Source organism: Rhinatrema bivittatum, chromosome 9, assembly GCF_901001135.1.
Source record: "Rhinatrema bivittatum chromosome 9, aRhiBiv1.1, whole genome shotgun sequence".
NCBI classification, from domain to species: domain Eukaryota; kingdom Metazoa; phylum Chordata; class Amphibia; order Gymnophiona; family Rhinatrematidae; genus Rhinatrema; species Rhinatrema bivittatum.
Window position 1 is genome coordinate 106,000,169 of NC_042623.1, and position 16,151 is coordinate 106,016,319.

General features: G+C 40.2%; 1 protein-coding gene across 5 annotated transcripts in view; it reads left to right on the forward strand.

Annotated features, from left to right (window-relative positions):
* The window catches only part of PDZRN4 (PDZ domain containing ring finger 4), a 940,417-nt gene that overhangs the window by 698,537 nt on the left and 225,729 nt on the right, over window positions 1-16,151 (forward strand). For all 5 annotated transcript variants that reach the window (XM_029616542.1, XM_029616543.1, XM_029616541.1 and 2 more), the window contains one exon: window positions 5,715-5,817. In XM_029616542.1, the coding sequence (XP_029472402.1) occupies window positions 5,715-5,817 (103 nt within the window). The remainder of the gene's footprint in view (window positions 1-5,714; window positions 5,818-16,151) is intronic.

The window sequence follows — 16,151 nt, forward strand, 5'->3', positions numbered from 1 at the left end:
AAGGTTATTATTGGAGAGGGCAGAGGTAGTATGACTCCTTTCCCCAATGATCTAGGATGGGCTGTATACTGCTGTGTTAGTGGAACAGCCTGGTGAGCTTGATGTGTCGATGGAGTAGAATGCCTGAATGATTTTGAAGACTGTGAATTTGATTGCATCAACTGCTTTTTGGGGAGTTGCATCAAGGAAGCCAGTGCAATTTAAGGATGCTTTGGCAATGCAAGCATTGGTTGCTTCAGGATTGTGCCTTGTGTCCTTGCACTGTACATTGTAGGGTCATGTATCAGAGGACCAGGTATACCATATCATCTGTGCGAGGAAGCCTCAAGGTGCATTGATGAAAAGTGGGCTGCACACACTGCGGATATTGTACCAAGTGTCAATTGCACCAGTACATTGTGTGTCAAATGCATCAGTACATAGAGCATCAAGTGCATCAATGCACTGTGGATCAGGTATGTCGATGCATCTTGCATCAACTTAGCCAATGATCGCTGTGTCGGTGACTATGCCAATGCACTACACTTCAAGCGCTTGTGCTTCATCTTCACAGGCTTTGATGGTTCCAAGGACTGATACCACTTCTTCGATTCAGGGCAGCTTACAGTACTCAAATCCAAGGCTTTGGCTTGAGCCAGTGGGGAAGTTTTTGAGGAGCTCCCTGCTCAACTCTTTTCCTGGTAAGGAAAATGATGCCAAACTGTGGGGAGGAGAATCTGTTTTGACTCTGAAGAAATTTACACATCTTCTCAATCTCGATGGTCCTGGAATGCTGAGAGCGCAAGAACAGACTTGTGTCTCCAAACTAGTAGAGCTTCGAGTTCTACTGAACATGTGTGGGTATTTCCCTGGGAGCCTCCTCAGTCAGATGTGTAAATATCTTCAGATTCTCCTCCCCACAGTTTGGCATCATTTTCCTTACCAGGAAAAGAGTTGAGCAGGGATCTCCTCAAAAACTTCCCCACTGGCTCAAGCCAAAGTCCACAATGGTAACAGTTGCTTTGGTCTTGTTCCAGCCTGAGGCATCAATAGCAGAGCTCATGACCATCCATGAAGGACATTACCTTACCACAAATGCAGTTTTTGGATCCACTCACAGTAGACTTTTTCTTCCCTGATGTATTCTGAGGAGGTAAGGCCTTTGAAAGATTTTCCTCATTCCCCTTTTTTTTTTTTTTAAAGTCGCACTGAAAAGTGCTGTTGTGGATGCAACAGAGGCAGTGGGGCAACTAAAAACTAGAATTAGTAAGAAAAATATCATATTTAGGAGTTTATTGAAAAATAAATGAGGAGAGCTTGAGTACACAACCATGCTGTGCTTGGACAAAAAAATGACTGAGGAGGCTCCCAGGGAAATACCCACACATGTCCAGTAGAACTCGAAGCTCTACTAGTTTGTAGACGCAAGTCAATTCAGTGCCACTGGATGACATCACTCACATGTAATAGCTAGTTCAACCTGCATATCGATGGAAAAAGGCAATCGTTACACTTTATTTAAATTATGGATGACGAGGAGGCTAAAGCCTTATTAACTTTTCACTGAATACTGCACCATGGTGCAATTTCCAGCTCATACATACATGCTCTGCAAGTAGTGCAGAAGAGTGTTCTAACTGGCAGTAAAGTTAGGGAGCATATAACTCCAGTATTGCAATCTTTGCATTGGTTACCTATGGCTTTCCAATTTAAATTTAAATCTTAACCTTAGTGCATAGAGCCCTTGAGAATGAAACATCATTATGTGTCAGTGTGCTACTGAAACTCTATAATCCCAAAGATATTTGAGGTCTTCTGGCAAGAAACCTTTTGATATTCCATTAGTAAAGTAGATCAGACTCAAGGAAACAAGGTAAAAAGTATTTTCAGTAGTCAACCTGCAATGTTGGAATGCTCTTCCAGATGATCTAAGAGCAATGGAAGATGTTCAAGCTTTCAGAAAGGAGTTAGAAGCTTTTCTTGATATCGTGGCTTTTGGTTGATTTAAAATTGACAGATTAAAATATGCATGACAGCTACAGCAGAGAACTATGTTCTATTATGCTCTTTTAGATGGTATCTGTATTTGTAACCCCCTCTTGATTTAAGGACCGAATTCAGAGTCCTCACAGTTCCTAGGACCTTTAACTCTCTCTGCCATCTCACAATAACAATAGCCACTGCGATTCCAGGATTCCACAAGTGGTGAAGAAGTATAATATCCAGAGCCCTAGGTGCAGTGGTACATAAGAACATAAGGAATCCAAAATATTGTCAGACATTCTCAATCACCCTTCAAATCTCAGTTCAATAGGAACTCACAAAAGGAAGGAGCTTATTGAGTTGAAGTCAGCAATAAGGAACACAGCCTACAGTCCAGTAGTGGTGTTCAACAAAAATAGGTTTACTTCAGTTTAAAACCAAAATCCAAGCCAAGATGAAAAAAACCATTAACATAAAAAGCAAACTCACAGCTCCAAGGGCTGTAGTTTCTTTGTCCATAGTGCACCTCCTCTTAACTCTTCTCCTGTGATCTTTCAGAATCACAAGAGAAAACTGGAAAAACGTCTCCTTGCTTGAAAGTGGATCAAACTGGATACCAAAACTTCTTCCAAAAACCAGCAGTCTCTGCCTCACTGTTAACTGGTCTCAGGGGCAAAGTACTGAAAATCCAGTCCTTCCAACAAGGATGTAACTGGCCTTGTGTTAGGAAATTGGGTCAAAATTCTTAGCTTCTTGGGTTTCCTTCACGTGGCAAGCTATGAAGCCTACCCAAAATCACTTCTTTACTTGATGAGCCATGAGGCCTACCAAGAATTCCACAAAACCCACTTCCAAAAATTGCTCCATAGATGTTCTCTTGTAGAAAAGTAATCCACTAAGCCTCTCTGCTAGAGTTTAATCTGAACATTCTCACCCAGTATATATAGGACACGACCCAAGCCAAAAAATGGGGAAGAGCTAGCCATGGGGAGGATTTCAAAGATACAAAAAATCCCAGAAAGCTGCAGGAAGAGAAAATTTAATAGTGAATTAGAAAAGCATTGCTCATGCTAAAAGGCTCATATATGTGTGCATCTTGGCCATGCGTGACAGACGTGTATTTTAAAGGCCAGAAATTACACATGTATATATGCAGGTGTGAGTAAAAAAAAAAAAAAAAAAAAAGTGCAGTGCTGGGGAATGACAGGGGCATACCAGGGCAGGCCAAATAGTTATGCATGTAAATCCGTATTTTAAATCTGGTGGTTGCAGCGGTTTGTTAGCTACAAATGTTTATTGCTACTTCTGATAAGGTATAAGTCTGCAGAATTCACTTTTTAGGCCTAATATGCCAGGGTGCAGGGTCCAGGACAACTTAGGGCTGGCTGAAGAACCAGAGATGACCTTTAGATAGACTGGAAAAACTATTGAGTAAAACTGGCAATATCCTTCATGCCAGCATATCATAAAATCTGCTTATCTGCCTGTTTTAAAACTGACAAAGTCCTAAGGAAGATATGTGAAGAACATTTGCTCATGGAACAGCTTAAAATTGGGAGCACACATACGTGCGGTAAGTGCATTTTAAATCATATGTGCACAACTGCATGCATGATTTAAAATTTCAGCTTATGTCCATTTGTGTGCCTATACACGTGTCTATGGGTGTCCGCGCACTTGTTTTAAACTTACGAACCCTGTGAGGGTTGTGAAGCTACCGTCACATATTTTTCAATTGTGTTTCATTTGTTTTATCTGTAACTGATTATGGATATTTTATTGTGCTCCACTGAGATTTCAAGATTGAACAGATTGTAAATCCCTTAAAATAAATAAATTAATAAATGTGGGGTCCATATTCAGAGTAGAATCAATAATTATGCCAAAAATATGTACTTGAGTACTACAAGGTAATCACTGGAAGAAGGCTGTGGTAATGAATTCTTCAGCAATGCTTTCTTTGGACCACCAGATCATTCTAATCTTCTATACGTATATAAAAATGAGGGGTATTGCGTTTGCATTCCTGCCTTGATCTCATGAAGTCTCATTGACAAATCCGTTTTTGGTGCTGCAAATTACTGTATGTTGCTTTTTGAACAAACACATTGCCATCCAGCAGGTCAAAGCACTAGTTTTGTTTCTCTTTTAATTGGTGAAAGGAACATATACAACTACATATATAAATACACATATAAGCACAATACACATGTACATATATAGATAGGCACATACAAACAACCACCAGAGATGTGGGGGGAAAAAATTGTATTGGTTTTTAATTTCATTATTGGGGTATATTTCCACAATTTTCATTTTCTTTAGTTTATGAAAATGAAAAAGATTAAAAAATTAAATACCCCAAAAACAAATTTAAAAAAGAAATAGGGCCTCCCAAGCCTTCCCACCCACACCACCCATCCCTCCCAATCCAGAAAAATGCCAGGGCCAGGATCCTCCACGGCCCCCACTTACCTGGTCTGGAAAGGTTCTGCTGAAGAGGCCTAGGCAGAAGCCTTAGCCTTGTGTAGGCTTGGGCTGCGGTAGGATGCTACGACCTCAGCCTTTGTCCTATGCAAACGCCAGGCTTCAAGGCCTAGTCCTGATGCTCGGCCTAGACCCAATTTCGAGGCCTAGGCTGGATGCCAGGACCATGGCCTTGGCCTAGCCCAATGCCAGGCCTGGGCAGGGACCGGAGTCCAGGTCCCAATGCCTAGGCCTCAGCTCTGCTATACACCAAAATGGTGCCCTCCGATGAGGAGGAAGGCATTGGAATTAATTAACTCCAGCGCATCCCCAGCGAACACCGACATTTAAAAGAAGAAAGAAGAGAATGATCCATACGAGGCCTGGGCTGGGGCCTGAACCTGGTTTGAGGCCTCCGCATGAGGACATGGCCTCCAGGTTGGGCCCAAGCCTTGGCAGAGTCAAGGCCCAGGTATCAGGAACTGGTTTCTGGACTGGGTCCTGGCATCTGACCCAGCATTAAGTCTGTGCCCGGGCTGAGGACAAGATGTAACCTGTCCCCCAGATTGGTCCTCAACATCAGGCCTGGGCCCAGGCTTTCACCTACAGCGAGGCCCAGGCATCAGGATCCAGCCTCTGGGCTGGGCTCCAGTGTCAGGCCTGCAGCTGGGGTGTGGTATCAGATCCCAATGGACAAGGTAAGTGGGGGCCAGGAAGTTTCCTGGACCCAGAAACATTTTTGGGGCTTGGGCCTTTACTTGGGTCTCAGCTGAGACCCAGGCATTGGGCCTGGGCTTAAGCTGAAACACCAGCATCGCCCTCGGGCATAGGCCACTCATTGTCCCTGTGTCAGGTTGTGGCCTATGCTTAGGCAAGTCCACAGCCTCAGGCCTAGGCCAAGGTGCCAGTGTTGTGCTCTGGCATAGGGCCTCGGCCTATTCTCTAGGCAAGTCCCTGGCCTGGCATGACCGGTGAATTTTTTTTTTACGATTTTCAAAATAAATCTTGAAAACCAATGAAATTTTGTTGGATTTTCAATAGTTTTGTTTTGAGAACAAAATGAAACAAAATAGAAAATTTTGTTATTTCCTATTTCATTTCTAATGAATGCACATCCCTAACATGCAGACACAAATAGCCTCATGAATAGAGACACACATGCGCCTAGAACTGGTAATTCTGCTTCTACTCATTAAATGAGAACGTGTCAGGCATTTATTGCAATTTCTTCTATTTAAGGAGACATTCACTCATTCACTTTTATTGTATTCCTTTTTCCTGTTTAGCTGCCATTCTCTACACCCAATGGAACATGAATTTTATGACGGGAATGAGTATCTTTCCACTATTAATGCCGATGCGGATAGAACAGAAGACTTTGAATGTGAGGTGAGATCATGTTGATAATGTGCAACATCTGATGATATGGTTGCAGGTAGACTTTCTTTATAGTAAATATTTCATACTGTTTTAATGAAGCAAAAATATTTTGTATCTGTGTTTCTGTGCCATGGGACACCATCATATTCATTTTAGCAGGAAAGTGGAAATCTATATATATATCATATTTTCCCGTAACAATGATTTGTGTCTGGCAAAATTACCAGAGATGCCAAGGGACACAGTTTCTAGAGGGAGAATGTAGACCAGCAATGGTTAGGTTTGTGCAAAACCTTTGAGATAAAAATTGAACTAGGTGGAATTGACCAGGTAGCGCAATAGTAGTGCTGTTTAGTGACATAAGGAAGGTCACCGGTTTGATCCGTTAATCAGGTCTTCTGCTCCCCAGATTGCCTAGGGCAGAGGTGGCCAACTCCGCTACTCGAGAGCCACAACCTGACCAGTTTTTCAGGATATCTACAATGAACATGCATGAGGTAGATTTGCAAACTCTATAAACCTGAATTCAGTGACCAGTCTTTAGAATTCAGGGCCCATCATTACATAGCACCGCCTAACACCATTGCTTCAGTGACCCCCTAGATTCATCAAAATGCTATCATATTGCATGGATAATGCCTGTGGTAAGAAAAAGGGGCACGTAAAGTTTTCATGCCCCATGATACTTCTATTTCATAGCTCATGAAGTGCCCAGACTTACTATGGGATGAGACAAAGAGAGAAAGAGACTATTTATAAGGCCTTCATAGCAGTCAACTATTTATCTCCCTATAGGAGGGCCAGCTAATAGCTCGAGGTGAGGTTTTGGTGGTGGTTTAAGGTTTAGGGGCCAGTGTCACATGCAGAGTGAGACAGAGATATGACGTCATTTGGAGTGAGGAAAGTCTCACAAAGATGATATTTCTACAATGTTCTCTCACCCTAGCTTGATGGATTCTATAACAGGGTACTATGAAACTAGGGCGAGGGAACATAGTAGAAATCTCAACTTTGTGAGACTTTCCTCACTCCAAATGACATCAGATCTTCACCGAGGTGTACTGTGCTGTTCCTACATCTCACTCTGGCTCCTAAACCCTAAACCACCAACACCTCACCTTGAGCTGGCCCTCCTATAGTGATAAATAATCGAATACTGTGAAAGCCGCCCCAGAGGTTTGCCCTTTCTCTCGTTCTCTCTCTCTCTCTCTCTCTCGCCCAGAAACAGCCATGTGTTATGGCTGTTTCTGGCATATTGCAGAGCTTAATGTCAGGAAATAAGGTGTAGTTATTCTGTGCAGTAACATGATTATTGCATGTATTATGGCGTTAATGCATTTTGATAAATGACCCTAAAGGTATGTTGGGGGAGGAGAATATAAGATTGGGGGGGGGGGAGATACCCATGTAATTTCAAATAAAGGCTTATAGTACCATGTCTTAGTCTTGTTTCCAACTGAGCAGGAAGAACAAAGCAGCAGCAGATAACTGCTGCTTCAAAAATAAAAAATTAAACCAGATTAATTTTCAGCCTGTTTTAAATTTGTAACATTTATCTAAGGTTTAATGAGGAAGGTAATAAGAAATTCTCCAGAGAATCTGGGCAAAATTTTGACGAGATTTGTTACAAATTAATAATTCTTCAATATGTGAGCTTTCACATCAAATTTGCCAGCAGCAGACCTTATGAATTGGGGATATTCTACTCAAACCTGATGCAGAATGCCCAATTTTGAGAAATCTGCTTCAGATCATTTTTTTTTTTTTTAGTAAAAAAAGGTTTACAAACTTCTGAACTTCTTCCATTTTCACCAAACTAGCTCACAAACTTATTTTTCTAATTCACACATTTCTAGTCTTGATTTTAAGCCTGATACTTGATGCATTTTGGCACCTGTACTGCTGATTTCAGAGGGAGTAAGTCTACAAATATTGCAATGCATTGGAATGCACATTCTCTCCAGAAAATGAGTTATTTGAGTGCTCTTAAATTACTAAAGGTAATTTTTATTAACTTCTCCATCCTTTTCCCAGTAAATGTTGCAAAAGCTATCTTATCATTGTTTGTAATAGTTTTGTTTACACCGTGTTTTCTGGTTCTTATTGCAGCAGTCATAGTACATAGTAGATGATCACAGACCAATTAACTCAGCTAATTTGCCAAATTATTCTGGTCCACACTGCTAAGGATATATACTAGCTACCAGCTGTAGATGCATGACCGCGTATAGGATATTGCTTCTTCTCCAAGTCTGTTTCTGTTGGCTTTCCAATTGGTTCTGTACCATCCAAGGTATATAAGTATATAAATTTCCATACATAATGCAGTATCCAGACTCCACTCCCACTCATGTCTTTACCACTAAGCTTTGCCATGATGTAAACAACTTCCAAAACTAGTGAAACTTTTGCTTGAACATCTAGCTGGTAAGGTCCCTATGACCTTGAAAGCTCAAACCTCCCAACCGTGTTCATACAACCCTGTTGAATTATGTCACAGTACTGGTTTTCACCACCTATGCTTGTAAATTATTCCAAGCACCTACAGCATCTCAGTATAGGAATCAAGCAGCATATTCCCAAGAATCAAGCTGGATTAATCTTCAACCTTATTTTGTGCTATCATAATAAGAAGTACTAAAAAAGACAATTCTAACACTCCATAAAGCTCTATAAATAGCAAATAAATACAAAAATGGCACTATAAGGTCAGTCCAGTGGCTCAGTAGCAGTGCTGTGCATTGCCATGTGGAGGGCCTGGGTTTGATTTCTGGCTAAGGTCTTTCACTCTCTGAATTGGTCTTCAGTTGTTTACTCTGTATTCACACTTTATAGGTATCAATGTGATGTGTGTATAAGGGTTCCCACAGGGATCAGAAAAGCACCACCCTAATTTACTTAGGTTCAGAATGGGTGCAAGTAGCCAAATATGAGAGCTTTCAAAAACAATGTTTAGTACTGATCTGGCTATGCAGATTTAATTCCTGGCTTAGGGCTTCCAATGCTGGGTTGGTCAGAACTGTGAAAACAACAGTCCTCAGTAGGGGGGCTGCGCACCAGGACTCCTTCAGGTATATTGCAATCATGGGCGTTAAAATTGGCCACTAGTTGTCGCTGTTGTTCAATAACTGGGACTCCCTGACTTGCATCATTCCAAGCCCCAGCTGGCTTGGCAATGGAAAGATCTGTCCTGAGAATCAAACCCAGGTTCTCTGAATGGTAATGCGCAGTACTGCCCCTAAGCTCCATAAAGCTGTATTTTATAAAAGGTAAAAAGAGTAGGGATGTGAATCGTGCTTCTGATGATTGAAAATATCGTACAATATTTTCAAAGTCGTCAGAAATTGGGGGTTCCCCGAAACCGATAGGAAAACCCCACAAAATTGTTCGTGGGGTTCTCTTATCGTTTTGGGGAAGGGCGGGAAAAACGGCACACCAAAACAATCCCTAAACCCACCCCGATCCTTTAAAACTGATCCCTTAGCTTCCGCCACCCTCCCAAACCCCCCCAAAACGTTTTACAAGTACCTGGTGGTCCAGTGGGAGTCCCGGGAGCGATCTCCCACTCTCGGGCCGTCGGCTGCCACTAATAAAAATGACATGGGCCATCCAGTGCTCCTACCATGTGACAGGGGCCGGCCAATGGCACAGATACCCTGTCACATGGTAAGGGCAAAGGGCCATTGGCGCCTTTTTTATTAGTGGCAGCCGACGGCCCGAGAGTGGGAGAATGCTCCCGGGACTTCCACTGGACCACTAGGTACTTGTAAAATGTTTTGGGGGGGGGGGGGTTGGGAGGGTGGAGGAAGCTAAGGGATCAGTTTTAAAGGGTCGGGGTGGGTTTTTTGTTTTTCGGCTCGGGCGCAGCCGATAAACAAAACCGCGACCGGGCCGCATGAAAAAAAATTAACGATGTGAATCGGAACCGGAATCAGAACCGATTCACATCTCTAAAAAGGAACATGGCATTGCTCCTTTGACATTTCTCATTAAAATTTAAAAGTATGATGATGCCTAGTTTTTCAAGTTAGTAGTATTTCACATGTATTTAAAGTACTCTTGCAAAATCTAGTTAACACATATCTAACAGTCGGGTTCTGCAAATGCATTTTGTTTTTTTGCTGTTATTTTGCCTTGGAGTTGAAAACATTTTTTTAGCCTGCTCTTCAATACAGAGGATTTCAGTGAGTATTGAATAGAAAATTAATTGTACTCTTCAGTTCCTCAAATGTCTACATATGTCATTGCACTCTTTAATGATATGATAGGGTGCCTTTCCAAGCCACTGAAGAAGTGACAGTCTGTAGCATCCCTAAATGATAACATGTCATTAGCAATATTGCCCTTCATTAGATTTTCATTTCACGTTTTAACCATTCTTATACTTTGTCAGTCAGAAAATCACTGATTTTTCCAATATAATGTAGAAAAAGATTTTTCAGAATATTTTAGCAGTTGGATTCTTTGTTATTAAGCCTTACTTTACCTTCATGGATTAATATTCTGAAAGACCTTTCTCTTAAACACTGAGTATCATCCACAAACATGTGAAGGCATAGTGTACCATTGATATTAGCTTCCTCTTAATAAGCAGTGGAAAACCTTTCTAAGGCTTCAAATGAACAGTATGACATTTAGGTAAAGTGGATGGGGAAAGTTTTTGTAAATGAGTGCAGTGTTTGCTATTATCTGTTCTTTTAATGCCAAAAAAACATTCAGATAGATGCCTCGCAGAATAGTATTTCTTTGTGCCTTAGCATTTGGACAGGAACATGTTTTTCCCCTAAGAAAACTATAATAAAGTCCATAGGTATTCACTGAAGCTCGCTTATAGTAAATAGACTTTTGTTTGATCTGTACAAAAGCATCGTTAGGGATTATTGAAATCATTATTTCTCCCTGACTGCACTACAGTATGATTTGCAATAAAGGGCAAATCTTAGAGCTTATGTTCGGTTGGTGTCCCATGTGGTTAATGCAGCATTAAAATGTTTGTTGAGAGGGTTTTGTTTACAGTTTTTGTGCATTAGGTGGAAGAACTGGGCTTGTTGAATAAAATTCAAAGCAAGGTGAAATCTGCAGTGAAAAAGCAAATTGAAATCTTAACAGGTCCTCCTTACATTCAGTTAGAATATTAGTGAACTCTTCAAACTGCAGACAGTTTTTACAAGTATATAGAGTTCAGCATAGTAGAATCTTGTCCTCTTTATGACCATTAATCCCTAATAATGCAAGGCATAAATATTATGACAGTAGTAAATGCTCAGTCAGGTTCTCAGTAGCCTGTAATCTCTACTAATCACTCTCATAATCATTAATTTTCTGTCAGCTGTGATTTGATTGCCCCAAGCAAACTTGCTAACAGACTGAAATAAAGAGTGTTTTACATGAAATTTAAAACAGGGAAGGAATTGTGAAGCTTCCATGAAGGAGTTTTAACACAGTATAAACAAAAAGAACTGGTGAGGTGTGGAGGAGGAAACACAAAAGAAGAAGAAAGTATGGTAATTCAACTCAGAATCCATGAAAATATAGAGATTCAGACAGTATCTATGTCAGTGTTTCCTAACCTTCTCCTGGAGGCACACCTAACCAGTTGGTTTTTCAGGATTGCCACAACGAATAGGCATGAGATAGATGTGCATACCCTGGGTCTCCATTGTATGCAGATCTATCTCATGCATATTCATTATGGATATCCTAAAAGCCCAACTGGTTAGGTGTGCCTCCAGCAGAGGTTTGGGAAACATTGGTCAGTGTGTCATAGGCATGGGACAGAACATAGGAGTATGATTGTTATACCTGGGGGGGGGGGGGGAGGGGGGGTTTCTCATGCCAATTCTTTCTGTGACAGCGGCAAGACTGGGAGTTACTCAAATATCCTCCCACCTATGGAAAATTCAACAGCCACCAAAAATAACAGAAAAAAATAAAGAATATTTTGGTGGAGCTCCTGTAAAACATTTTTCATGCTGCTTTTGCCTTGTAGAATTGCTGTTAGAGAAGAGAACAGAGTTTTCCATATGAATGGGACCCGATGGCTAATATCATACAATGAAATTTCTCTAGGAAAAGTATGTAGACTGTAGAGGAAATATGGCAAGATGGGAAAATAGTTGGATTAGCCAAAGTTTGAAACATGTGAGTGGTAAAGCCATCATCAAGGCTTCCAGCACTCGTTCAGTCTTTTTTCATTTATATTAGCTATAAAAATGCAGATCTTTCATTTTAAATGCGTGATTATTGAGAATATTGTATTTCATCAAAGAATGATTTTTTTATATATACTTTTACCAAATATACATAGTCCTCTGTGGAAATATACACTTACATTAACACAGTACACAACAAGAATTCAGAGTAAAGAAAGAAAAAACAGTAGCAGCTAGTTCAGGTCCTTAATATGGGGAAGATTAGTATCTCAAAAACTTAAGCATATTCATTAAAAAAAACAACAAAAAACCAGATGGAGTCTTGTAATAATCAAGGAAGCATCAACAGATTTGTGTTATTGCAGTATTTCCCAGCCCTCTCCTGGAGGCACCTCCACTGCCCCCTTTTAACCTTATATGCTTACAGTTAAGGACAGATGATAAGTTTTTATAACTAATGGCATTTTGTCCTCGGGGATCTTCAAAAACTCATTTAGGTACCTTTAAAACAAAGTGTGCTGCTTATTTCCCCTTTGTTCTCTAAGATGTGAACCTTTTTTGTAAGAATACTTTCTGATTTCAAAAAAAGTATTACATAAACCCTGTAGAGAGTCCATTTGGCCCTGTAGAACTTGAACCTGATCAACAAATTATTTAATATTGCTGTATCCTAAACTGGAATCTAAATTCTAACAAAGTATTTTCTGTAGAAATAATATGACCTGTCAGTCAGTGTTCCATCTGGACAATTGCTTTCCAGACTTCCTTGAGAGTAATATTTCATGAGGATGACCCAAGCAAGTTCTTCTCTGTTTTACTGGATCCCACAATGCTTACTGAAGGAAGTTGGATTTCTAGAATCACACCAACATCTTGAGATGCTTTCTTGCTCATTTCTTAGCCTTCTCTGAACTCCCCAGTGGTGTAGGGGCCTTAGATCCCAACCCATTCTCCCCAAGGTTCTCGCTATTTTTACATCATTACATGATGCTGGAGACTCTGCAACAATTCTGGCAGCCACCACCACAAAGCACAGCAAAGGAGGGATTTGAAGTTCCAGACTGAAAGAGATTACGAAGTCCAATAACTATTTCGGATTCCCTCCAAGGACTTGTCCGGCTTAAGCGGTGTGCCTGTAGACTGAACACAAATGGTTCCATTCATCTCACCAATTCCCCAATCTGCTGTATCTTTTTCCTGTTAAAGCAGTTTAAGGATTCAACTTTTTATTGTTCACTGACAAATGTAGACGTAAGAAATGCCATTCATTTAATCAATGAAGTTTTTTCCCATCCTCTACCTTTGGCAATCAATCTGTCAAACACCACCAGAACAGAACAGAACAAAACTACCCAAGAGAAAGGAGGTTTTTGCACATAAGAAAAAGTTGACTCTCAGTGACCCAACTCAAACATGAGCAGTTCATGATCTCTTCATTATTCTTTAGTATTCTTATGGCAGAGCATTCAGGTAGGGGTTTCAAATCTGGCTAAAATAGTATAGTCTTTAGAAAACTTCAAAAGGACTGAGGAAATATACATTAAATCCACAATATGAGAAGACCAGACCAGAAAGATAGACATAAACTTTCAATCAACTGAAAATAATTAAAGCAGTGTAAATAGGTAGCATCCACAGGAGTCAGACTCCTTCCCCTGAACTGAAGAGAACAGATTTAAGAATAATCCTAATTATTATTCTGGCAATGCAAGTACCATCCTGAGAGTCTTCTGAAATTCAGTTGCTGCTATTGAATCTAGAATAGCCTTGGGTTTTACTATAATTCTTCAAATAATAAAATCTAGGAGTTAAATTAAAGTTCTTTTAATCCACATTGATTCCACAAGAGCATAATGCACAGTATTGGAGAGATATTCAAAAAATGTTTTCTAGCTCATGTTTTATACCAAGAGCATGAAAAAATATTTGTCTTTTTAAAGATAGGTAGTGATATATTGTAATTAATACATGATATACTGGTATATTTTAATGGTAAATGAAAGATAAAGAGATGGTATTTTTTCTAAGGTTTGGACATTTTTAATTTTGAATGAGTTTCAGATCAGTCATCAATTTGCATTGGAGATTAGCAGAATGTAAGATTTTATAAACACATAAATAAATGAATAAAATATGGGGACATAGATGCTTTTCATTTATTGCAGTCACTGATGGTAAATTTCCCAGTTTCTGGGCTTAATTTGTGAATCTAATTAGAGAGTTCTTGCAGGGACATGGGAAGGTGGTGAAGATGGGTGGGATAGAGGTTAGAGAAAAGAGAAAGAAAGGAGCTCATGGAGAAACCCAATACCAAAGAGAACAGATTTATCTGAATTAATTTTGTCTTCTCAATGGAAGAAAAGCTCTGGAGTTATCAGCATTCTACAGCAAGTCTGTTACAAGTCATGTTAATTGTGTTCATAGATTTTTATTAAATCCACAAGAATTTATATATTCAATTTTCATTTAGTGAACATAACACTGTGTCATCTGGGAAGATACTACTTCCTTATTGCACAGCATAGTCTATCTCAGTGTTTCCCAACCCTCTTCTGGAGGCACACCTAACCAGCCGGGTCTTCAGGATTGCCACAATGAATATGCATGAGATAGATGTGCATATTAAGTGTGCCTCCTTCCAGGAGAGGGTTGGGATACTCTGGTTTTTCTAATATCACAACAAAAAAGGTGGCAGTTAAAGCACCTGGAATACATAATGATGTACAGATGTCCGGTATTTTCAATGTCTATTATAATGTTGGCCATAACAGCTACATATTTCCACATCAAACATGCTATGTTCTACTGAGTATTCCTAAAAAGGAACTATCATTTCCGTTGTTATGGATGACTTTTAAAGCCAAGGATAGTAAAATATCATTCTTATTATAGGCAAAAATATCTTCTATAATTGCTATCCATTTCCAAATCATAAGTAAAACTGAAAGCTCGCATTAGATATTCAATATATCTTTAATCCTTTCCCATACCCTTGTCCATAATGTGCTCATACTGTTACAGAAAAATAATGTGTGAAACTGTCCTTATGTCTCTGGCAAAACCAACATTTATTATTGTCCTGAGTATTGAGTTTAGAGATTTTTACTGATGTCCAGACTGCCCTTTGAGCAATAAAATACAACTTTTGAGTTGCTCCAAAAAATGGGCCATTGGCCAGGTTTCTCATAGGTCTTAAGCACTTTCCTCACACACTTTCTATCCAGTGTCATCCTCCAGAAAGTGCATATTGTAAACATGGATAGAACCCTGAAAACATTTTGGAGAAAATTATATCATAAGTTTTAAAACCTTTTGGTACAGCTTTCAATAAAAAGAAATCTATTTCCATCAAATTTCCAATTCATCTTCCCATTTCCAAAATATTCTACAACTTGATATCAGTACCATATATCCTTAACATGTTTTGTGGAAACATACCTGGAATATGACACAAATGAAGTTTCCACCTTTCCCCATCAAGGATTACTCAGTTTCCTTCAATTTTGTAGTCACACTTGACCTTGTCACAAGATATATTCATGGTAATATAGAAGAAAATTTGGGAAGTTGACCCCTATCTTTCACAGACACACACACACACACACACACACACACACACACACACACACACACAAGGAGGCACCCAATCTCCTTTTACTCAGGCACATACACACACACAAGCAGGATCCCAATCTCTTTCTCTCTCTCTCACAGGCACACAGCCACACACAAGCAAGGTTCCCAATCTCTTTCTCTCTCTCTCACAGGCACACACCCACACACAAGCAAGGTTCCCAATCTCTCTTTCTCTCTTTCACAGGCACACATGCATACAAGCAGGATCCCAATCTCTTTCTCTCTCTCATAGGCACACACCCACACACAACCAAGGTTCCCAATCTCTCTCGCTCTCACAGGCACACACCCACACACAAGCAAGGTTCCCAATCTCTCGTTCTCTCTTTCACAGGCGCACACACACACACAAGGAGGCACCCAATCTCTTTCTCTCTCTCTCACAGGCACACACCCACACACAAGCAAGGTTCCCAATCTCTCTTTCTTTCACAGGCACATATGCATACAAGCAGGATCCCAATCTCTTTCTCTCTCTCATAGGCACACACCCACACACAAGCAAGGTTCCCAATCTCTTTCTCTCTCTCTCACAGGCACACACCCACACACAAG